General features: G+C 35.9%; 1 protein-coding gene across 8 annotated transcripts in view; it reads right to left on the bottom strand.

The window, feature by feature from the left end:
- Positions 1–25797, bottom strand: part of STXBP5L (syntaxin binding protein 5L) — a 330969-nt gene extending 305172 nt beyond the window's left edge. For 2 of the 8 annotated variants that reach the window (XM_061401487.1, XM_061401832.1), the window contains exons 1-2: positions 25404–25796; positions 24172–24368 (exon numbers count right to left, since the gene is read on the bottom strand). In XM_061401487.1, coding sequence (XP_061257471.1) covers positions 24172–24360 — 189 coding nt within the window. In that variant the 5' untranslated portion in view covers positions 24361–24368; positions 25404–25796. Of the gene's footprint in view, positions 1–24171 lie in introns of all 8 variants that reach the window. The other 6 variants (XM_061401670.1, XM_061402004.1, XM_061401752.1 and 3 more) reach the window with 5 other exon arrangements.
- Between the last annotated feature and the right edge of the window lie 488 nt (positions 25798–26285).

The raw sequence follows: 26285 nt of genomic DNA, 5'->3' as shown, positions 1-26285 counted from the left end.
AAAAAATATTCATATTTCTCCAAAATACAATTTTAGGTTTCCCAATTTCTCATCTATAGTCATTGTAGGTTGACTGAGTTGCCTATAAAGTTCTCTTACTATTTCCAGTTCATAAAAAAATCGGTGGAGTTCATTCACCAAATATCCACAGAATCTTAATTTCTAAGCCTTAAATTTTTTTATTTCTTTTGTTAAGGAAACTAAGAGAAGATTGCTATCTAGTTTTCCTTTCAGAACCAATTTCAAATATGAAAATGAAGCAATCATTGAGTTGTTTGCAAAGTAATTATCCATTGCTAATTTACTATGAAAGTTAAAGATATGCAGCAGAGAAAGGAAAATAGAACTGATTTACCTTTTCAAAGTAGATCAGTACCTTTAAACTTATTTTTCCTCTTTTCACTTAACTTCAAACATCTCAAAATGCATTTAAGTGCCATTTATTTGAACCATCTATCAAAAGCAAACAGTGTATCTGACACAAACTGTCAAAAACTAAGTGTCTAGTTAACTTTCCAAATAAAAAAATCTGTGAAATCTGCTGTTTTCTGCTCTAAATAATGACGTTTATATATAGAGCAGACATTTTATCAAAGTGATGAGATGGTAAGTACTGCATCACACCATCCTATAATTTTAAATGAAAAAATAATTTTCAACAGAATTTTGAAAAACATGTCACAATCTTTTTATTCTAAAAGCTAAATTATAACTAAAATAAAATGTATTCCAAAATAAGGTTGCTGAGTACAAAAATGCCACGATAAAAATACAGTGTTATTGAATGACTTGTTAAACGCAAAGAGACACATGAAAGCATTATTTGAATAAGAACTGGCAGTCAAAAGATTAACATTAATAAAAGGTCATTAATAGAATATGGAAATATATTTGTTATACTGAATAAAATATAGGAGGTGCTTATTAAAATAGAGTTCAAGCTACATCTCTAGTTCAGTAACATAGAATGGGTTATTTTCCTTTGTAAAAACCTGGCAAAAATATAACAACAGTCAAAAATGTGTAACCTTAACATTATTTTAATATAATCTTACTGTCTTTGAACTTGATTTCTGCACTTGTAAAAGGCATACATTTGATTTGATTATCTCTAAATTCTCTTCCATGTCTAAAATCTTGTGATGATTTTAAATTACTTCCAAGGGATTCAATGGTTTCCCTAAGATTTGGAAGGCTTCCATCTGTATCCCAGGGCTTCCCAGGTGGTTCAGTGGTAAAGAGCCACCTGCCAGTGCAGCAGATGCAGGTTTAATCCCTGGGTCAGGCATATCCCTTGGAGAAGAAAATAGTAACCCACTTCAGTATTCTTGACTGGAAAACCCCGTGGACAGAGGAGCCTAGCAGTCGCAAAAGAGTTGGACACAACTTAGCAACTAAACAAAATAACATTCTGTATGCTAGCTGCACAAGTCAAGTAAAATAGTCCTGAACTTCATTTGTGTATTCATATTCCATAATGTGCTGTGTAAGGAGGTTACCTAATCATGGGAAAAATAAACCATATATCATCTCTGGCCCTTAACAAAACATTGTAAAACATTATTGAAAGGCCAAAATAAAAAAACCAGTTTGAGGAGACAAGCATTGGAACCAGCTTTAGCTATGACAGAAATTTTGGAACTATCAGCCCAGGAATTAAATACAACTATGATAATATGCTATAGGCTCTAAAGGAAGAAGTGGATGATACACAAGAATAGGTGGGTAATGTAAGCATAATGACAGAAACTCTAAGAATAAAAAATATGCTAGGAATAAAACATTATAAAATGAAGAATGCTTTTGGTGGGTTCACCAATAAGCTGGACATAGCTGAGAAATGAATAAGTCAGCTGAGAAATGAGTAAGTGAGCTTGAAGAAATGTCAATAGAAATTTCCAAAGCTTGGAAATGCAAATACAAAAAAAAAATAAATCAGAAAAGAATATCCAAGAACTAAGGAACAATTACAAAAGGTGTAGCACATGCAATGGGTATAAGAGAAAGAGAAGAAAGAAAGAAATATGTGAAACAATAATGTCTGAGAATTTCCAAAAATTAATGAAAAACATCAAATCACAGTTCCAGGAAACTCAAGAGAATTCCAACCAGGATAAATACCAAAAAATCTGTATCTAGGAATTTCATATTAAAACTATAGAAAATCAAAGATCAGGAGAAAAATCTTGAAAGAAGCCAGAGAAACAAAACTTTACCCATAGAGAATCAAGGATAAGAACTGTATCGGGGGGGAAAAAAAAAGACCTACATCAGACTTCTCTAAAGAGACTTTTCTGAAATCACATAAGCAATAAGACAGTTCAGTTCAGTTGCTCAGTCGTGTTCGACTCTTTACAACCCCATGGACTGCAGCATGCCAGGCCTCCCTGTCCAACACCAACTCCCGGAGTTTACTCAAACTCATGCCCATTGAGTCCATGATGCCATCCAGCCACTTCATCCTGTCGTCCCCTTCTCCTCCTGCCTTCAATCCTTCCCAGCATCAGGGTCTTTTCCAATGAGTCAGTTCTTCACATCAGGTGGCCAAAGTACTGGAGTTTCAGCTTCAGCATCAGTCCCTCCAATAAACACCCAGGACTGATAACCTTTAGGATGGACTGGTTGGATCTCCTTGCACGCCAAGGGATTCTCAAGAGTCTTCTTCAAGACAGTTCAAAAGCATCAATTCTTTGGTGCTCAGCTTTCTTTATAGTCCAAATCTCACATCCATACATGACTACTGGAAAAACCATAGCTTTGACTAGACGGACCTTTGTTGGTAAAGTAATGTCTCTGCTTTTTAATATCTGTCTAGATTGGTCATAGCTTTTCTTCCAAGGAGCAAGAGTCTTTTAATTTCATGGCTGCAGTCACCATCTGCAGTGATTTTGGAGCCCAAAAATCAGACAGTGGAGTAAAATATTTAATGTGTTTAAAGAAAAAAAATAAAAACACCAACCTGGATTTCTGTGTGCTGTGAAATTATTCCTCAAAAGTGAAGGAGAAATAAAAATTTTCTCAGACACACACAAAAAAATTGAATGAATCTGTCACCAGTAGATCTACCTTACAAGAAACATTAAAAGAAATTCTTCAGATAGAAGGAAAATGATAAAGTTTGGAAACTGACACTACATAAAGAAAAGTAGTGTGTAAGAGAAGGAATAAACAGAGGTTAGAAACAGTTTTATATTTCTTATTCTTAATTGATAGAATAGATGATATTCTGTTCCAAATAATAACAGCAATAATGCATGTATATAATGCAATAATAGCAACAATGCATTTGGTGATTATAATAAATGATAGTAATGTTAAAAGGGACAGGTGGGAGAAATTTGGAATACACTAAAGAGGAGGAATCAAGATTGCCAGGAGAAATATCAATAACCTCAGATATGCAGATGATACCACCCTTATGGCAGAAAGTGAAGAGGAACTCAAAATCCTCTTGATGAAAGTGAAAGTGGAGAGTGAAAAAGTTGGCTTAAAACTCAACATTCAGAAAACAAAGATCTGGTCCCATCACTTCATGGCAAATAGATGGGGCAACAGTGGAAACAGTGTCAGGCTTTATTTTTGGGGGCTCCAAAATCACTGCAGATGGTGACTGCAGCCATGAAATTAAAAGATGCTTCCTCCTTGGAAGGAAAGTTATGACCAACCTAGATAGCATATTCAAAAGCAGAGACATTACTTTGCCAACAAAGGTCCGTCTAGTCAAGGCTATGGTTTTTCCAGTGGTCATGTATGGATGTGAGAGTTGGACTGCGAAGAAGGCTGAGCACCGAAGAATTGATGCTTTTGAACTGTAGTGTTGGAGAAGACTCTTGAGAGTCCCTTGGACTGCAAGGGGATCCAACCAGTCCATCCTGAAGGAGATCAGTCCTGGGTGATCATTGGAGGGACTGATGCTGAAACTGAAACTCCAATACTTTGGCCACCTCATGCAAAGAGTTGACTCATTGGAAAAGACCCTGATGCTGGGAGGGATTGGGGGCAGGAAGAGAAGGGGACGACAAAGGATGAGATGGCTGGATGGCATCACCGACTCGATGGACATGAGTTTGAGTGAACTCCGGGAGTTGGTGATGGACAGGGAGGCCTGGCGTGCTGTGATTCATGGGGTCACAAAGAGTCAAACACGACAGAGCAACTGAACTGAACTGAACTGAAAGAGGACTTGGATTAGTTGTAAATGTACATTGCAAACTCAAGGACAATCACTAAAAAGCATAAAAAAGAAGTATAATTGATAAGAGAAATCTGAATCATATAAATGTTCGGCTAAAACCAGAAAAGATAGAAAAAGAGTCTAAGACAAGGAAACAAAACAAAAAACAAAAGCAACAAACAGAAAATGGTAATAAGTATAATATATGTTAATCCAACTACATTAATAACAGTTTTAAACATCAAGATTAGATACACCAATTAAGACAGAGATTGTTAAAGTGAGTAAAAAAAAAATAAGACCTCAACTATATTTTATTCCACAAGATACCTATTTTATTTGGAAAAACACAGCTCAATTAAAAGTAAATGAATGAAGAAAGATACCAACTGGTATCACAGTTCTACATCACTCTTTCCTTCCAAGCTTTCATCATGAATCTTAACCTCTACCTATATATGATCACACTAAAGCAAATGAATACAATCTTTAGACAAATTAATTGCCTTCTGTGACTATGCCCTATGAACCTCCTTGCCTAAATCTCCAAAACACTCAGTAAGTTAAGTTTTTGAATATGTTTCATTCAACAGCTTGGCCATCCTGTTTCCAAATACAACTCTATCCCCCAAATACATATGCTAAGGATATTATTTTACCTCACATAATTTTCTTTTATCAAATAATCTATATTTGCCAGTACATAACTAAAAATAAAGGGTCTGAAAAACAGAAGTGAGACTATTTCAGCATTGTAAAATGTTTGCAGTGATGTGGGCCACATGATCATTTCTCTCTGGAACTTAGTTAAAATACCTGGCTTACCTGATATCATGGAGTTCAGAAGAAAAATCAGAGTATTAAAGATAGCTTACTTCACTCATACACAACAGAGCTTCCCATACGGGTTTCAAAAATTTAGTTTTACTTCTATAAATAGTTTTTTAAATAAGTTTTATTTTCATAGTGAATGGAATTTTGTATAATTATAGCTATACAAAAATACTAATTTGCTGGCTGAACTCTCCGAAAAGGCAGAGTTACTTCAACTCTTCATTTATGTGCTTCAATTTTAAAATGGCTACATCTCAACAGATGCAGAAAAAGATTTCCATAAAATCCAACATCCATTTATGATATTAAAAAGCTCTCCAGAAATTGGGCATAGAGGGAACATACCTACATAACAAAAGTCACATATGACAAACCCACAGCTAACATCATCAGATCAGATCAGATCAGTCGCTCAGTCATGTCCGACTCTTTGCAACCCCATGAATCGCAGCACGCCAGGCCTCCCTGTCCATCACCAACTCCCAGAGTTCACTCAGACTCACGTCCATCGAGTCAGTGATGCCATCCAGCCATCTCATCCTCTGTCGTCCCCTTCTCCTCCTGCCGCCAATCCCTCCCAGCATCAGAGTCTTTTCCAATGAGTCAACTCTTCGCATGAGGTGGCCAAAGTACTGGAGTTTCAGCTTCAGCATCATTCCTTCCAAAGAAATCCCAGGGCTGATCTCCTTCAGAATGGACTGGTTGGATCTCCTTGCAGTCCAAGGGACTCTCAAGAGTCTTCTCCAACACCACAGTTCAAAAGCATCAATTCTTCGGCGCGCAGCATTCTTCACAGTCCAACTCTCGCATCCATACATGACCACAGGAAAAACCATAGCCTTGACTAGACGAACCTTTGTTGGCAAAGTAATGTCTCTGCTTTTGAATATGCTAACATCATACTCAACGGTAAAAGCTGAAAGTATTTCCTCTAAGATCAGAAACAAGACAAGGATATCCACTCTTACCACTTTTATTCAACATAGTTTTGGAAGTGCCAGCCACAGTAATCTTAGAAGAAAAAGAAATAAAAGGAATCCAAGTTGGAAAAGAAGAAGTAAAACTGTCACCATTCCAGATTACATGATAATATACATAGAAAATCCTAAAGATGTTACCAGAAGATTACTAGAGCTCATCAATGAATTGGGTAAAGTTGCAGGATACAAAATTAATGCACAGAAATGTGTTGCATTTATATACAAATAACAATGAAAGATCAGAAAGAGAAATTAAGAAAACAATTTCATTAACTATCACAGCAAAAAGAATAAAATGCCTAGGAATAAACCTACCTAAGGGGGCAAAAGACTTATACTCTGAGAAATATAAGGCACTGATGAACAAAACTGAAGATGACACAAAGAGATGGAAAGGAATACTGGTGTTTTTGGATTGGAAGAATCAATACTATTTAAGTAAATATACTACCCAAGGCAATCTACAGACTCAATGCAATTCCTACCAAATTACCAATGACACTTTTCACAGAACTAGAGCAAACTTTTAATTTGTATGGAAATACAAAAGATCCTAAATAGAAAAAACAAATCTTGAGAATGAAAAATGGAGCTGGAGGAATTAGCTCCCGGACTTCAGACTACACTACAAAGCTACAGGAATCAAAACAGTATGGTACTGGCACAAAACCAGAAATATAGATCAATGGAACAATGTGCAGAGCCCCAAAATAAACCTATGTACCTATGGCAAATTCATCTACTACAAAGGAGGAAAGAATATACAATGGAGAAAAGAAAGTCTTCAATAACTGGTGTTGGGAAAACTGGACAACTACATGTAGAGGAGTGAAATTAGAAAATTCTCTAACACCATACACAAAAATAAGCTCAAAATGGATTAAAGACTTAAATATAAGACAAAATACTGTAAAAATAGAAGAAAACAAAGGCAGAACACTTTGACATAAATCACAGCAATATCTTTTTCAATCCATCTCCAAAAGTAATAAAAATAAAAACAAAAGTAATTAGCCTCCAATTAAAATAAATAAATTTATATTAAAAATTATGTTAAAAAAACAATTGAACCTAATTAAACTCAAAAGTGTTTACATAGCAAAGGAAATCATAAATAAAATGAAAAGAAAACACACAGAATGGGAAAAAATATTTGCAAATGAGGTGACAGACAAGGGATTAACCTCCAAAATATACAAACAGCCCATACAACTCAATAACAACAAAAAAAATCAAACAATTAATTCAAAAAATGGGGAGAAGACCTAAACAGACATTTCTCCAAAGAAGACATACAGATGGCAAAAAGGTACTTGAAAAAATGCTCAACAATGCTAATTACTAGAGAAATGCAAATCAAAACTATAATGCAGTACTACCTCATTTCAGTCAGAATGGTCATCACCAAAAAGTCTACAAATAATAAATGATGGAAATGGTATAGAAAAAAAGGAGCCCTTTTACACTGTTGGTGGGAATGTAAATTGGTACAGGCACTATGGAGAAGAGTATAGAAGTTCCTTAAAAACTAAAAAGAGAGTTACCTGGCTGCCTGTCAGGGAGTATTTTATGGAGAAAATAGAATCTGCATTATTTTCTCAAAATGGAGAGGAAAAGAAAATGTGAATAAATGGAGAAATAGTGCAAATGAAAACAAAAAATTATTATACTTATTCAGAATAATTGTACTAAACAATAGTTGTTGTCCAAAAATCGCATAACAAACTCAAATCAATCAATATGGATTGTTGGCTTTTAATAAGAAAAGTTTCTCTTGTCTAAATATTGAACCAGGCCTGCTTACCAAAAGCTACTTTAAAAGTAATAAATTGCCAAAAGATAAAAAAAATAGCAGCCTCTAACAGCTGTCTGCTGGAGCTTGCCCTGTACTAACAGTTAGGCAGGCCATGGTGCTCTCCTGTTGAACATGAACAATTTCACAGAAAAACAACATCAAACAAGGCTACTCTATGAAGCAAGATAAAAACAAAACCACTCCAGAACCATGTCTGGGGATCAGATAAATATAAGAACATTGCACAAACCACACTAATGATTAAATGTTCCCCTCATTTAGCTGGCATAAGCAACAGCTGCTTCTTTAGCAATTATAGCTTTGTACCATTCCTCCTGCTTCCTGGATAAAAATTCTTAGGATACCAAATGACAGAAATGTCTCCAACTTTCTAACAACACTCAATTCATGCTTCTTTGAACTTTGCTAAAATCATCTAACACAAACACAAATTCTACAAAAAGACCTTCCTAACATCCTCTTACTGGAATATCTCATATTTCCCTGTAGTATGTAATCTCTTTGTTGTAATAAACCCAGATTTGTTTGACTATATGTATACAGTCTTTCGTTGATGGGCACAGGTACTGCATTTTCTTTTAAATATTCTAAAACCCAGCCTACAAATTATTTTGACCAGTCTTTAGCCTGAAAATTATCAGTATGGTATGGATATTATTGCTTAGTTGCTAAGTTGTGTCCAACTCTTTTGCAATCCCATGGACTGTAGCCTGCCAGGTTCCTCTGTCCATGGGATTTCCCAGGCAAGAATACTGGAGTGGACTGCCATTCTCCACGGGATCTTCCCGACTTAGGGATCGTTTGAACCTGCATCTCCTACATTGGCAGGTGGATTCCTTACCAGCGAGCCACTAGGGAAGCCATGGTATTGGTTTAAGAAAAGGCAGAAAGATATAAAACATTGTAATTCCAGATGCAAATCCTGCTGCTGCTGCTGCTAAGTCACTTCAGTCGTGTCTGACTCTCTGCGACCCCATAGATGGCAGCCCGCCAGGCTCCCCTGTCCCTGGGATTCTCCAGGCAAGAATACTGGAGTGGGTTGCCATTTCCTTCTCCAATGCATGAAAGTGAAAGTGAAGTCGCTCAGTCATGTCCGACTCTTAGCGACCCCATGGACTGCAGCCTACCAGGCTGCTCCGTCCATGGGACTGTCCAGGCAAGAGTACTGGCATGGGGTGCCATTGCCTTCTCCAATGCAAATCCTAGTACATATCAAAAGTTAGTATATGACAAAGGAGTATCACAAACAGTAGAAAAAGGAAGAATCAGTTAATAAATAGTATGCTAAAACTAATTGTTTGGAGGGGAAAAAAAAAATCATACTATACACCTGGGAAATTCTATGAACAGAGGAGCCTGGCGGGCTACTGTTTATGGTTCGCAAATAGTTGGACATGACTTAGCAACTAAACACCAACATATGACCAAATTCTGTTTGGATAAAAAAGTTAAAATATAGAAGTTCAAAGCACCAGAAAAAAAAAGAAATAAATATTTAACTACAACTCTGAATTTTAGAGGCACTTCCTTCCTTAGGAGATAAAAGGGTTCAATAGATTTAACCATACAAAAAAGTGACAATAAATATGTATATATATATACACACACACATACACATATGTATACATGAAAATCATGAACTAGGGAATATTTTCACAAAACTATAACAGACAAGGGCCAATATGTTTAATATACAAATATGCTATGCAAACTAATAGAAAACCACTAAGAAAAAATATATAAGAGGGTAAAGGATAGGGCTTCCCAGTGGCTCAGACAGTAAACTATCTGCCTGCAGTGTGGGAGACCTGAGTTCAATCCCTGAGTCAGGAAGATCCTCTGGAGAAGGGAACGGCAAGCCATTCCAGTATTCTTGCCTGGAGAATCTCATGGACAGAGGAGCCTGGCAGGCTATGGTCCATGGGATAGCAAAGAGTCAGATACAACTAAGCAACTAACACTTTCACTTTCAAAGGACAGAAAAAAATAATTCATGAAAGAAGAAACTCAGCTGGATAATAAATATATGGAAAAATAATCAAGGTCACTACTAATCAAAAAATACAAATTAAAATAATTATAAATTCTATTTTTCAACTACTGAATTGGAAAAATATTTTTAAATATCTAAAGCTGGTGACTGTATTATTTAAATGGTAGTTATATGTTACTAAAATGGGTTTAAATTGCCAAGTCCTCTTGGAAAGTAATCCAGCAAGAAATATAACCTATATATATATAACCTAATTTATATATAAGTCTATATAACCCAACTATTTTACCTCTAGGAATCTAGTCTAAGGAAATAAAATTAAATATGTTGAAAGTTTAATGCTCACAGACATTTGTAACATCATTATTAACAGAATGGAAAAACTGAAACAAGAATTTCCAGTAATAAAGGAAGAGTGCATCCACTAGATGGAGTTTTATAAACCCACTAAATTTATGTTAAGAAAAAATTCATAACAACATGAAGAAAATATTTATGCTTAATACTAAGCAAAAAAAATCCTAGTAAGTAGAATTCTACATAAGATCTGTAACACAAACCAAAATACCACTAAGAGACTGAACATACAATATGTGATGCTGGACCAAGTATGACATCAGAACTCTGGCCCATACACTCTGCCACAGTAAGCTCGGGAAACCTAAGCACAATCCCTGCAGCACCATTCCAGGAAGCCAAACCACCACCTCTGCAACTATCAGCCCAGAACATTAAGATCCGGTCAATGACTGCTGGGCTCCCTAATTCTTGCAGACCTCTCCTCCTAAGACTTCAAATTCAGTACTAATATGTCAAATATGATTTCTAAACCAATCACACAAGACACCCTGCTTACAACTAGCCTGCCTCCATCTTCCCGTGTCAACAGCCTCCAATAACAGCCTACCTTAATGAGCCATAAAAGAAAGATTGAAACAATGCCATCTGCAGCAACCTGGATGGACCCATAGATTACCATATTAAGTGAAGTAAGTTACACAGAGAAAGATGAGCATCATATAGTATCACTTAAATGTGATATGTAAAAAAAATGATACAAATGAACATATTTACAAATCAGAAATAGACTCACAGACATAGCAAATTTATACTTACCAAAGGGAAGAGTGGAAGAGGGATAAATTAGGAGCTTGGGATTAACAGATACATACGACTATGTATAAAATAAACAACAAAGATCTGTATACCTGAAACTAATACAACATGGTAAATCAACTGTACTTCAATTGTTTAAAAAGCATACCTGAAGCCTACTCCTTTTTTCACTATAAAGCTTTCCCCACTTTCTTGCTGGCCTTTGAGTCTTTCCAAAAGCAAGTAATGGTCGCTGACTCCCTTGTGATACAAGCTTTGAAAAAGCAGCCGCTCTTCTCGTTTGGGTGATAATTTAATTCCACATAACAAAAGACTAAGCAAAAAATACTAATATAAGAAAGAAAAGAAAGTTGCTCAGTCGTGTCCGACTCTTTGCGACCCCATGGACTGTAGCCTACCAGGCTCTTCTGTCCATGGGATTTTCCAGGCAAGAATACTGGAGTGGGTTGCCATTTCCTTCTCCAGGAGACCTTCCTGACCCAGGGATTGAACCCGGGTCTCTCGCATTGTAGGCAGATGCTTTAACCTCTGAGCCACCAAAGAAGCCCAACTAATATAAAATGAACCTCAAAAAAATCACTATTCATCTGTATCTGAGTATTCAAAGTACAAATCTGAATGATTTAGAATTGTCTTTCTGTCTACCTTGTTGTATCTTCCCTTATGAGCATGTTTATATGTATAATGGAAACATAATTTTTCAATAAAAATATCTGATGGATTATTGCATGCGTGCATGCTAAGGCACTTCAGTTGTGTCCGACTCTTTGCAACCCTTAGACTGTAGCCCTCCAGGCTCCTCTGTCCGTGGGATTTTCCAGGCAAAAATACTGGAGTGGGTTGCTGTGCCCTCCTCCAAGGAATCTTCCCAATCCAGGGATCGAATCCACAGTTCTTATGTCTGCTGCATTGGCAGGTGGGTTTTTTACCACTAGTGCCACCTGGGAAGCTGATGGACTGTTAGCAATAAAAAAGAGGCAAATTGTTGGTAGATTCAACAGACATATAACAAAAACATTATACTGCATGAAAGAAGATACACACACACAAATATACACACACAATATATGCTGTATGATTCTATTTACATGAAAGTCAAAAACAGGCAAAACTAAGCTACGGTGACAAAAGTTTAGAATTTGTTGCTTTTGGAAAGCAGTGGGAGTGGGCAACTGACTGGACAGGGGCAAGAAGAAATTTTAAGAATATTTAATAAGACATCCAATACATATTTTGACTGATGGTTACACAAGTAGATATATCCGAAAACTCACTGAAGTGAGCACTTAAAATCTATGAATTTTATGATGTGTAAATTATACGTCAAATTATTCTTTCCCTGCTCTTTCCTATGTTGCTTTCAACTATCAAGTGTTCTGCTTGTAGCACCCTATCCTCTCTATATTTACCTTTTTCAAAGCTTCTTAAACCTACAATTCTTCTCAGGATAAAATACATGGAAATTTTCATTAAAAAAGAATAAAAGAAGAAGTTTCATAAAAGTTACAGAAAATGAAATACACACGATGCAAATCCTTAATCACATAAAAAATATAAATGGTTCATGTAGTGTGTAGTAGTCTTGCAAACTCATTCCAAAAAGATGATGGCCCAGTTTAAAAGTGCCTAATACAGTTATACATAATACAGGCTTTCAATAAGTAAGTATATAATAAGTAAATGAATTCACCTGATGCCGAGTCTAGTACCCAATACTGTGTCAAAACAAAAGAGTACTAAATATTGATCAGTTTGAAATGTAGAGACATATTGAATCACTATGTTGCATAACAGGAACTAATATAGTGTTGTAGTTCAATTATACTTCAAAAACAAATGAACAAAAAACTCACAGAAAAAGAGATCAGATTTGTGGTTACTACACGTGGCTGGGGGTAGGGGGTTAGGTACTGGATAAAATCAAAAGGTACAAACTCCTAGTTACAAAATAAACAAGTACCAGGTATGTAATGTACACATGATAAATATAATTAACACTGCTGATTACATGTGAAAGTTATTAAGAGTAAATCCTACAAGTTATCACAAGAAAAATTTTTTTCTTTAATTTTAAACCTATATGAGATGATAGATGTACATAAACTTGTGATAATCACTTAATGATGAATGTATATCAAATCACTATGTTGTATACCTTAAACTTTACACTGCTGCATGTCATTATATCTCAATAAAATCAGAATTTAAAAAAGGGTACTGAATATTACCTCAAGTAGTAAAGGAACTTTGGTTAAGACAGAACTGGAAAAAAGCAAAAAAAGATCCAATAATAAACTACTAAGAGACTTTCAAATTATATAAGTAACCAGTAACAATGTACAAATTATTTATAAATGGATTTATCAATATCAAAGTATGTTCCTCATCAGTATTCTGATTCTCTTCTTACTGCCCTCTGATATCCTATAATGTAGTAAAAATCTACATTAATACCCCTGATCAATCTACTTTCAGCTTCTTGCTATAATATTCTAAGTATACAAAGTGAGTCCTTGTAAATACTTTCTTTTTTTCACCTGTCTTTTAAATATTCACTTAAACAGATACGTGTAACTGGATCCCATCCGTCTAGTAACTAATTTCATAGATAAAAGTTAAAACCATTGAGTGCAACCTAAAGAATCTACTCCACTCTTATTACTTTGATATATCCTATATCTTTTATACTTTCCTCTTTTCTAATATTCTCAGGGAAATACACCCAACAGGAGCAACACAAAGTATGAATAGTTCAGGCTAATTTAAAATACTGGGCTTCCCTGGTGGTTCAGCTGATAATGAATCCGCCTGCAATGCATGAGACCTGGGCTCGATTCCTGGGTTAGGAAGATCTCCTGGAGAAGGGAATGGTTACCAACTCCAGTATTCTGGCCTGGAGAAGAATTCCATGGACTGTATAGTCCATGGGGTCACAAAGAGTTGGACATGACGGATTTAAAATATTATTTTTCCAACTCCTTAAAAGATGTGACCATCTCTAGAAAATAACTTTTGAAGTCTACTTTTCATCTTGTGGTACACTGCACAGCCCACTCACTTCCTCACATATAGTCATCCAGTTCAGAAATGAATCAAAGAGCCTATATTCAACAACACACACGAAAGCACAGGATTGCAGATCTCAAAACAAACTGTAACATGACACAAACTAAACTAAAGATGAGTTCAGGTCAGATGAAAATGGAACATGAATCTTGTTTGGATCCCAAGACATGTACATATTGCTATATTTTAAATGGATAACCAACAGGGACCTACTCTTTAGCACAAGGGACTCTGCTTAATGTTATGTGGCAGCCTGGATGGGAGGAGAGTTTGGGAGAGAATGGATACCTGTATGTGTATGACTGAGTCACTGTGCTGTCCACCTGAAACTATCAAACATTGTTAATCAGCTATACTCCAAAGCAAAGTAAAAAAATTTTTTAAAAAATGATACTATGGGACAATCTAGGGCTTCCCTGATAGCTCAGTTGTTTAACGAATGCAATACAGGAGACCCTGGTTTGATTCTTGGATTGGGACGATCCTCTAGAGAAGGGATAGGCTACTCACTCCAGTATTCTTGGTCTTCCCTTGTGGCTCAGCTGGTAAGGAAACCACCTGCAGTGCAGGAGATCTGGGTTCGATCCCTGGGTTGGGAAGAAGGGAACAGCTACCCACTCTGGCCTGGAGAATTCCATGGACTGTATAGCCCATGGGGTAGCAACGAGTCAGACACAACTGGTACTATGATACTATGGAACACCCTAGGAAATTTAAACATTAACTGCATATTAGATTATAAAAAGAAATTTTGTTCATGTTTTTAGATGTGACAATGGTTGGGGTTTATATTTTTTTAAAGGGGGGAGTCTTTATCTGATCTCTGAAGTTTTTTAGATATTCAATAAAAAGGTATAATACGTGGGGTTTGCATTAAAATAATGAAATGGTAAGTGAAGATTTACAAAAATCGTTGAAGCTGAAAGTTTATTATAATACTGTCTGTTCTTGTTATTTCATTTTCCATAAAACAACAAAAACAAAAGATGGGTGAAAGTAAAGAGCATCTTTGTGATAGGCAGAGTAATGGTTCTGGAAAGAACCTGTGAATATGTTAGGTTATATGGCAAAGAGGAGTAAAGGGTTGCAGATGATATGAAGGCTGCTAGTCAGTGGACCTCAAGATTGGGAAATTAACCTGGATTATCCTGTGGGACCAATGTAATCACAAGTGTCTTAAAACACAGAAGAGGAAAGCAGAAAAGTTAAGAGTCAAAGGATGCAATGTGAGAAAGATTCAACTGGCCTCTGCTGGCTTTGAAGATGGAAGGGGGCCACCAGTCAAGGAATTGTGAATAGCCTATAAAAGCTGGAAAAGAAAACACTCTCTCCTAGACGCTCCAGAAAGAAATGCAGTCCTACCAATGACTGGATGTTAGGCCAGTTACACCTATTTCTAACTTCTAACCTCCTGAATTATAAGATAATAAATTTGTGCTGTTCTAAGCCATTAGTTGCTGGTAATTTGTTGAAGCCAAAATAAGAAACTAACACAATCTTCTAGCAGACCCACAGATTTTTACATGGAGATAAAGCATAGAGTTTACTGAGAATTCAAATGAAATATGTATTTGCCTCAAGTAAAGAAAAAATTTCCAACTCAGACCCCTTACTATCTTTTTCTGGTTTAAATAATTTTTTATTGCTCAGTATATTTCTTTCTCTTATGTCTTATTTTATTTTTATTTTTTAGGAACTATAAATTCAAGCTTAGGGAAGCTTACCTTTGTCTTGAAAAACAAAACAACAAAGCTTTTATATCATTTGCTAACCTAGTTTTAAGAGCGAGATGGGAATTATCTTGCAAGAGTAATATCTCTACCATGAATGATGGAGGTCTAAGTCTGGTGCTAAAAGGAGACAACAGCATTGTTGACAAAATTATAATCAGCTGGTGACATCTGTGGAAAAGAAGCCCTTGCAAATTTCTAAACTCTGTTAGAAAGATACCCTTATTATCTTGAAGGGCAGGTACTTTAAGGCAGGTACTATTACCTACGCTACTTTCCCCTTTCTGGTAGCCTCAATTTCTTCCGTGGGTCAACTGCATTACCCGTCCCCTGCAATATACCAAAATGCTACCAGAATCGATCATCTCTACTACTTTCCCAACACTTTTCTCTTATTTAAAACCAATTTACACACTTAATCTTAAAATTACTGATTCTATCAATTCTATTTTCTATTATCGTGTGATCTTAATTCTATCCATCATCTTACTATAAATATCTTTGCCCTAATCAACTTTCTCTTAGTCTAATTCAGCTGTCTCTTGGTACTTCTGACTTGTTTGTTGTTTTTCATTTCTTCTGTTTCCACCATCCTTGATCTCTCTGCAATGCTAAGACACCCTTGAAGTTCTCTTTCTTAATATTCTTTCTAAAGAAAGTTTTCAGATTATCTGTCTCTACTTTTGAGTTTTCCTCATATCATTGTGCTAAGTTCTCTCACCTCTCTTTTGCTAGCTTTACATTTCCATCTACTTAAATGTTTACAAACAGTAACTATTTCCCCCAGACACAATCTAACTTCTCAATTTACTGTACTACTTATTTTCAACCTTTTTTAGTTTGAAGACTTAAAGACAGGTCTTTAGTCAATTTACAATGAACAAATCAGACTGAACATTAAGCCATCCAATCAATTTTCTTGATAGTCTAATTTATTGTCTTCATTTAAGTAAAGTCCTAGATTTCTAATGTGACTGAAATGTACAGGTGATTAACAGAGCAGAAAAACTGAAAAAACATAACAATTTTCTCTGGCTACTCTTTAAATCTACATTTAAAACCCCATTATTTGTTGCTTTTATGCTATTTCCAATTCAAGATATATACTTACTGTACATACATAATCCAGTTATAAGAAGCTACTAAAATTAATACATTAAAAACTATATATTTTAATTAAAATTCATTATATTGATTATGTATCATCATTACATAATATATTCAAAGTCATTCTCTATACCATTTATAACAATTGGTATATCTGGGCCTTCAATAGAACTAAAATCATACTCTTCTTCCTAATATTTTATGTAAGTCTAGAAAGTATCATGAGTGATTTCTCTGATACATCAACCAAAACACATTATTTCACTCATTATAGTCAGTTGGTTGAGAATGATTTATGTCCTAACCATTTTTAACTCTGTATAATAAATATCTTTGGAATAATTAAAATTGTCAAAATACCTTCTTGTTATATGCCTTCAGTGACTATGAATGCTCCATTTAATCAAGCCTCTGTACAGGAAGGCTTATTATGCACTTTTTAGAGCTTTTATATTCTGTTCTTTACAACTACCTTCTATAAATCCTTTAAATACAATTTTCTTTATTTCTAAAACTTAATCACTTATTTAAAAATACACTTAATACATATTTTTAAATAAAAACATTCATGTTTAACACACATTAAAAGATTAGCCCTTTAAATATTAAAAATAATCAAGAAAAGTTACCTTTTTAAAATTAAAAAAGGACCCTTGCTATAAATAAGATCTTTTATAAAAGATACTTATTTTGACAATTAAGTAGGAAAAACCTCAATTTAAAAAGCATTTAAAACAGGGCTTCTACTTGAAACTTCTAATGGATATAGTCAAAGTTATTGCTATTAAACTACTATGTACATGGTTCATAGAACTATATTGTAGGAAACCAATATAATCATTCTATCATTACAAGTAAACTATGAAACTATGATTTTTCACAGGCACATATTCAAATGAAGGCAGAAGGGATCTATAGAAATCACTAACCTTCAAGAAATAGGAATTTGGTTTAATCACTACTGATAATCCTAAGTCAGAAAGTATATAAGATTTTAAATTAGTTCTATATTGAGATACACACAAAGCATCACACCACTGTTTTTAAGAACATGAGACCTGCCATACTAAATGAGACCAACAGCCCAATTTGCTGACAATATACTAGCACCAAAGGACCTTTTGTGAGAAAACATAATTGTTCTCTATGGTAACCTAAAAAATTTGTAATCATATTTCCTACAAATCTATAATCCCTTACTTGAGCTTGCCCCTGCACTCTTATGCTCTCAGGATAGGCAAAGTAGAGTTTAGACCACTGAAATAGCTTGGCTTTGGTTTTCCACTTCTTAAAAATTAATTTATTTTAATTATATTTGGCTCTTAAATTTGTTAACATCTCAATCCCAACAAGAGTGCTTAATTCATCTGGTTTGCCTCCATCTGTCCATGAAGTCTTTGTCAGATGCTTTACCCATAATAAGTGATCCTGCAGTGTCAACTGTACTATCTTTTATTCTACCCATTTAAAAGTGTAGAATGAGACAAGTCCACATCTCAGACAATCTTGTATAGTTCCTTGAATGAATGAAAACTGCAGAAATATGGAATTATGGGCTGTGCCAACTTCAGTTACAGACCCTCCCAAGTAAAATGATATTAAATTAGAAGAATATGGAGACAATGAAAAACCTGGAGAAAAGATATCTAGGCAATTAATCTCCTTTCAGCTTTTCAAGGTCCTGGAAAGCCCAACTCTCCACAGTCCACGACTATGTTTCTGACCTTACACTTGTTTCTCTGGGAAGATCTGGTATTACGTCTAGTATGAAGATCATGATTACAATCCATTCCCATGTAAGAAGTTACACTAGTTATCTGTGTGTTGGCTCTGACACCATGACCATTTATAAAATCAACTTATAAATGTTGATGAAGAGTGAGTTGGCTAATGTAAGAGTTTATTCAAACTTTAGGGATTATGCCATCTGGTTCTAGTGATATATTTATTTTTGTCTATTTTGTTAATTAGGTCTAGAACACCCATGTGTTTGTCACTGTCAATCTAATACTTCTAAATTGTTCCCCTAAAAAAGATCATTTGGAAACAAAAATAAAAACTTAAATAAATGTAACTGAATCTTTCTACAATCTTCTTTTCCATATCTTTCTAAAAAATATGTACCATGTTCCTAAAGTGGTGTCACTCTTCTGCTCAATGGCTTCCTTGTGTTTAATGTAATATAAGATGTATTTAATAAAAGTATTTTCCAAAAAAAAATTGTTCAAAACATCTAGTTTTCTCTTAATACATCATTCTATGAGATTCCTAGCTTTCATTCATTCATTCAACAATTATTTGACTGCCTTCTATGTGGCAGGCTCTGTTCTATGAATTAGTGAGACAGTTGCAAACAAAATAAAGCCCTGTCCTCATGGAGTTATATTATAATAGGTGAAGCAAAAATCAAGCAAGTAAACATAATTTAATAACAGTTAGTTGTAAGTGTTATCAAGAAAACATAATCGGGATAAGGGCAGAGAGCAAAGGTGATGAGCAGTGGTCAATGAAGATCTCTCTGAGAAGTTAACAACTGAACCAAGAACTGAATGATATAAAGACAACAAGTAATGTAATTATTTGGGGGTGGGGGGAAGTGTTCATGTAAAGGAAACAGCAAATGCAAAAAGCCCTGAGACAGGAACATTTTTGAGAAATAGTAAGAAAGCAAATTTAGCTGGTGCAGAGTAAGTAACAGAAAACAGCTGAAAATGATGTCTATCTGGGGTCAGATCATTTAGAGCTTTATAAGACATAACAGGACTTCTGATTTTATTTTTAAGAGAAATGAAAAACCACTGAAAAATTCTGAGCAGGAATGACATAATATAATTTAAATTTTTAAAGGACTCTTCTACCTATTATGAGACTGTAGTGAGGCCCCCGTGAAAGCAGGGGAAACTCTTTTAAGAAACTCTTAAAAGAAACTCTTTTAAGGTAATAAAATAGTAGTCCAAGCAAGAGAAGAGACATGGTCAGATTTGGGAAGTACTTTTAAGGGAGAGACAACAGAATAATCTCTACCTTCTCAAAGTCTCTATGTTTCCTGAGGAATTAATTATGTTGCCTATTCTAATAAGTGAGAAAAATGAAGCAGAAAAAGTACGGGATTTAAGGATGAAAAATCAGAGCATTAAACTTAGCTATGTCTCTTACCAACTTTGGAGAGCTAAATTCTCTGGTCTCAGATATCTTCTCAGTAAAAGAAAAATATAATACTACCCTTGATGTCTTTACAGGACTGTTATGAAGGTCAAATGGGTTATCTTACAGATGAAGCTTTACTAATTGTAATTTAACCAACTTGCTAGATTAACAAAAACTCTCCATTCTCTTTGTAAAACACAGGTTGATACTAATGGTTCATTAAATGTTCAAAACTACTAAATTCTGTAGCTAGAATACTCACACTCTCCTGCTCCCAGACTAATTAGGTATGGGCCATATAACTGTAGGGATGAACATAAAATGAATCTAGAAAAAATACATACACATACATACGTTTGTTCATCTATAATTTGTATATACTTCCATATATATACACATATGTATATGTTCATCTAGATTATACACACGAGTATAAACTGCTTACTGAAATACGTATATGTCTGTGTGTGTGTGTATATATATCATCTGACACTTAAATTTCCTCTGAAAGCATAAATATCCTTATTCTATTTTAAACAAACAAAAACTAAAAATTGCACATAATGAATTTGGGATGGTTTATGGATAAGAAGTCTACACAGAACTTCAATCAGAGAATCAATATGCAACAGAAAAATCTTGATTGGTTATCAGGTGCTTTGTAAATTGATGCATATTTAAATGTTTTCAGTTTAAATGTTTAAGATATATATCATTATCAATGACTTTATGCTTCAATCTCCTTTCAATTAATCAACGAACCATGGATATGCTACTTCATTCATAAAGTACATCAAGTGCCTACTATACTGATTCTCAATATTGACTGTGCATCAGAATCTCCTGTGGGTACTTTTTAAAAGATATAAGTGCCAAGGCCCCATCCCTAGAAACTGATTTTCTAGGACTAGGGTAGACCTAGAAATCTTTCTTTTAGACAGAGTTAAGAACCACTGGCCTAAAAGGTAGTGAGCACCCTAACAATGAGAAGAAAATAAACTATAATTGTTTCCCAAAGAGTTCATAGTATAATAGTGTCAAAAGTCTTTTTAAAACACAATAAGCTGCTAAATTCACATCATGGCAGATGCTACAGGAAAAGAGAGACATGAAGAGAAACCTTAACTGTCTGGGATAGGTAAATGAGGAAGGCAGTGGTCACAGTTGGTGTTTGAACTATGAAGTAATGAAAGGTAACTGGAATTCTCCAATTATATTAAAGCTGGAAGAGATATTCTAGTCAGAAGCAGTAAGCTAAGAAAAGGCATTGAGATATGAGAAAATAATGGTGCTTTCTGAGAATGCAGTATATCTAGGGCATCAATGAAACAAGGATGGAAAGGTAAACACAAGCCCCTTCCAAAAGGAACTATATCAAGTTAAATAGTCTGAAGTTTAGTGTACAGAGACGTAGTTTCAAACTGTTTTCATGGAATTCAGAAAAGGCAGTTCAATATTTCAAAAAGACCATACAAATATCTGAACAACACTGGGTATTCAAATGTATACACACTGAACTTAAAACAGATTGCAGTAAACCAATGCATTAACCTGTTTTTTGCTGACCTTGAACCAAAATTTCTTCTGCCATTTGTTTCTGAACTTCTTAGAGATGTGTCACTGATTATAAAGCCTGTATTTTTATAAGGTTAGCAAATGTCCTACTACCTGCCTATGCATAATATCATATAACAAAACCAAATATAAAAAACGACTTCTGTTTGTAGACCACCACTGCTCCAGGGAAACCAACATAGAATTTTTAGCAGGAAAATGACATAAATAACATTATAATTCAGAAATAACCATTATAACAAAATGAATTGGAATAGGGTAAAACATGAGGTGAGAAGATCAGTTAGGAACTGACTTCAAGAGAAGTCAGTTCTATTATATTTTCAAGCAAGAAAATATAATAGAATAAACAAGTATTGAAGATGATGAAAAGGGAATAATGGAAATACTAAGAAAATAGAATATGATGTGAAGGCCAATCAAATAATGGAAAAAAAGATGGTTTTCAAAAGAGCAGATTCATACTTTAATTTTAGCCATGCTGAAAAGACAGAAGTACTTAGAAGGTACCAACTGTTTAGTACTCAGAAATGGATATCTTTTGCACATTTAATCAGTGAGTTCAAATTAATTCCCCATTTTAGCAACAGTCTTAATTTTGGGATATCTTTAATCCATCTTTACATATTTTGTTACAGTCCAGAAAACCTAAAATCATGCAACCACTTTTTAAAATTAACTATATTCCTATCTAAGTATGTCACAGTACTTTACCCACTTGGTGAAATTTCAATACTATTAGTGTTCAGCACACATAGCTATCTATCCTTATAACTTCTTTGAATATTATTACTTATAGCCCACTGGTTATAGTCATTCTATCAAGAACAAGGTGATTTTAAAACTTTAACAATAATATAAATGTGTGTTTCATTGCCTCTTCCAACTTATACATTGCCTTCACCTAACCATCTTGTTTGATCTTCCCAAAAATCCTCTTGGGTAAGAAGAACAGAAATACTTACAGAAGCCCTATTACCATACTACAGATGAGAAATTCAAGTCACAAGGAGATAAATGTCTTACCAAAGATTATATGGCTGACAAGTGACAGAGCTTTAAATAAAATACAAATTCTCTGATTCCTAGGTCGGTGTTCTTCCTACCATGCCATATGTTTTTTTTAAATAATACATATTTAACTTTTGCCACTTTGAATGACTATCTCTTGCCTACATAAATAAGTAAGTGATTATCTATCCCATTTTCCTCTCTTGCTTTCCCCTAAAACCTTACTACCAGCTTTATAACCTCAAGAGTCCAATGCCATTCTGTTTCAGAAGTTTATCTTTTCTATATCAATTTTAACTCTACTAAAACTCTCCTGCATTACTATCACATTCATGAACTGAGACACTTAGGCAATTGTTTTCAGAATCTTGGAATGGTAATAGTAATACATCAAAGATTAGAGAATCTGGGCATAATTCCCCTGCCTAGCAGTTTAAATCTGGCCTTTAGGGCCCTTTCACATATTTGTCTCATTAAGCTCCTCCCTTATTTGACAAAATATCTATTATTTCAAAGTAAGGATAAAATTCTACACAACTTTGTATACAAAACTGTACTGTATACAAATTTCACAGAGCAGGTTAGGACTAAATCTGTTTAACCCAATTCTAAATAAATTCACTTTTATGTAAACTAGTTTATAATATTTTAATAATTAAAGACTTGTTTTTATAATGACCCTACTGGCAACACAGACTAAGACAATAATTGAAACTTACCCATTACACATGATTTGTTTACTACACATAATTTGTTTACTACAAAAACGATTTTAATAATTTCAAAAAAATTTGTGTTGAATTACTCAAAAAAGTAATACTTAATTTCTATGATTTCAAAAATTTACTATTTATTCTCATGCATACAAATGACTTGGTAACTTTTTTATTGAACATAAAAAGTCAAAAGCACATTTCTAAGCTACCTCCTAAAAAAACAATAAAAATTATAAATCCCTTTATGTCAGAAAATAAAACAATTACTTCTATATATGAACACCATGCTTGTTTTGTAAATTCTCCACTCTCCCCATCAGAAACTCTTTTGCTTATTAGCTCAATATTAAAGTATAATTACTTAAAACGTTTCCTCACTAAACAATAACACAGTCTATTTTTGAGTTCCTATAAGTATTAAGCCCACAGTATTTGTTTATTAAGAATTTAAGAATCTAGGTATGTTTTTATTCAGAATTTTAAACACTGCCTTCAGATCTTTTAGTGGATGTATTCATCTAGCTCTTATCTTTTCAATTCTAGCAATATCTTAATAGCTTTAATCCTTTTATACTGAACAGTAAAATTAGTTTTTCTGAGTGACAACATTGAATTAACTATTTATACATAAATATTAAATTTAAAAGTATTCCAAAACTGAATCTTAATATTATCTTGCATATTCTACTGGTAATGTTTGCTTATTAATACTTCCCTTAAACTATAACTGCTTTATAAGTTGATGCCTGGAATATCTTAATACAAACTGACTTACCCACAAAATTCTCTGCACCAGACTCTCTGATACCAGCATCTGAAGAATTTCCAGCCCTTAGAGGGTGTGTTTTAATTCGTTCCTCACAGCAGTAAAATAAAGAATAAGCTTTAAGCCAATTCAAAACTTACCTTACAAATCTGGAAATAGTCTGAAGTCAAGGTTTCCTGAATCTCCTCTCTGAGAATCCCTGCAGTCCCTGCCGGATGTGTGGAGCCACTTCCAGCCCCGCCACCACTGTTACTGCCACTGCTGCTGCCACTGCCAGGGGATGAGGCCGTTAAGCCATCCAAAACTTTTCGGAAATTAAACTTCTTCATTTTAAAAACTGTGGAGAAATTCAAAGGAAAGGGGGACTTACTACATGGAATTATACATGGGGAAAAGTGTTTAGCTTTTCATCAGTCACGGCACTAGCCAAACCCCATTTTTACATGAGTTTTTTTAAAAAGGAGGGGGGGATTCAATCTATCAAATTTTAATTATAAAAAGCATATCCTTCAAAAATATAAAACACAAACTCCAAGAACACCAGTTATTTCCTCCTCGCACATCAAATTTTCAAGGGCTTTATTCCCAGCTGTAGCTACGCTTTATCAGCACCGAGGTAAAAATAAAAGGCAGTGTCATCATCGTCATTAGCATTATATCATCATTATTATACAATCAAACCAGAGTCCCACAAACCAAGACTCTCTTTCTTAAAGGCGGGCTTTCCTCCTGAAGGTTGAGCTCAGAGTATTTTTATTTTCAAAAAAATGGTGGTGGAAGGGAGCTAGTATATATTCTGCAACCACCTTCGGGGGTCTCCCCCAACATCTTCAACGCTCCCTTTTTCTCAACAGGAAAAGAGGCGTGGGGGGTGCTTTTTCTATTTCCCACTCAGAACAGCCCGTACCCCCAAACACCTGCAGGTGATCTACAGCAACAGCCGACGGGAGGAGAGAGCTGCTGCGCCGACTACCTCCGCTTCTGTCTCCGCTTCCCCCCTCCCCTCTTCCCCCTCCACCCCTCCTCGCCCCGCTCTGCCTGCAGCGGGAGCCGCGCCAACCCGCGCGTCCGCTCTCCAGCAGCACGGCAGCGGCTCTTGGGGGTCGTAAGGCAGAGGCGACAACGGTTGCGCCCGAGTCCTGTCTTAGCCGGCGGGGCAAGAAAAGCCGCCGCTCCCGCTGTCCCTCCCCAGGCCGAGCGCCTAGGCGCCGGGCTCTAGCCCGCGGGCGCGCGAACACACAAACACCCTCACGCAGACCTACGCGCCCGGGCGCTCACGCGCACAGACACACACACAGGTGCGAGGGAGCCGCGGCTGGACGGCGGCGTCGGCGTCCCAAGGGGATGACTATCTGACTCCCGACTTAGGCACCTTCCTCAGCCGCCGCTAGCCGACTGACAGCCTGGAAAGCTGAGGATTCGGAGGGAGGATGGCTCTCAGGCGTCCGACCGGCCCGGCTCCGGCCGCTTCTCCAGTCCCTCTGTAGCGGCTTCTGGCGCTCTCCGAGGTCCTAACGGGGCAGGCAGGCAGGCAGACTCCACCGCAAGCTCCGCCCTCCCGCCGTGGGAGGCAAGCCCCGCCCCCGAGCCACCCCCTTCTCTCTTGCCCGGCTCCTCCTTCCCGGGCCGCAAGGGGCCCGAGAAAAGGGAGGAGAGCTCCGCTACGTCAACGGGCGGAAGCAGCTTCGGCTCCAATCCTGGCCTCCAAAGGTCCAAGTTCCGCGGTCGAGAGGCGCGGAAGAAATTTGTGGATAGGTCGAAGGAAGAGCCAATGAAAGGGGGAGGGGAAATTTTAGAGAGGCCGGTGAAGTATTTGATTGACAGCGGTATTGGCCAGTATGCAAGGGGGCCGTGCTTTGGGGGCTGTAATTGGCGCTACCTGTTGAAGGACGCAGGTATGAATCAATAGAATACCAGGAAGCGTGCGAACTTGAGCACCTTCAGGGCTACAGGAGAGCTTATCCTACATCTGACTCTGGACAATTCTTCGAACTGGGCAACTGTTTTGCAGTTTATCACTTCTGAGCCTCTTCCTGCTCTCCGGGTGCATCTGCTTGTCTCCCCTCACTGCTATGCAACTTGTATAATTGCTTAACAGGTCACATCTGCCAAATGGAATTTAATTGCTATAGTTACAGAATTTATATTAATAGCATACCAGATCCCAAGGAAAGAATCGTTCACGTTGTTCCAATATATACACTTGCTTTTCCCCCCATTTTCATATATACGAAAAAAAATTTGAAACATTTTT

Source organism: Bos javanicus, chromosome 1, assembly GCF_032452875.1.
Source record: "Bos javanicus breed banteng chromosome 1, ARS-OSU_banteng_1.0, whole genome shotgun sequence".
In the NCBI taxonomy this organism is placed as follows: Eukaryota; Metazoa; Chordata; class Mammalia; order Artiodactyla; family Bovidae; genus Bos; species Bos javanicus.
This window is presented reverse-complemented; position numbering and strand designations above follow the sequence as displayed.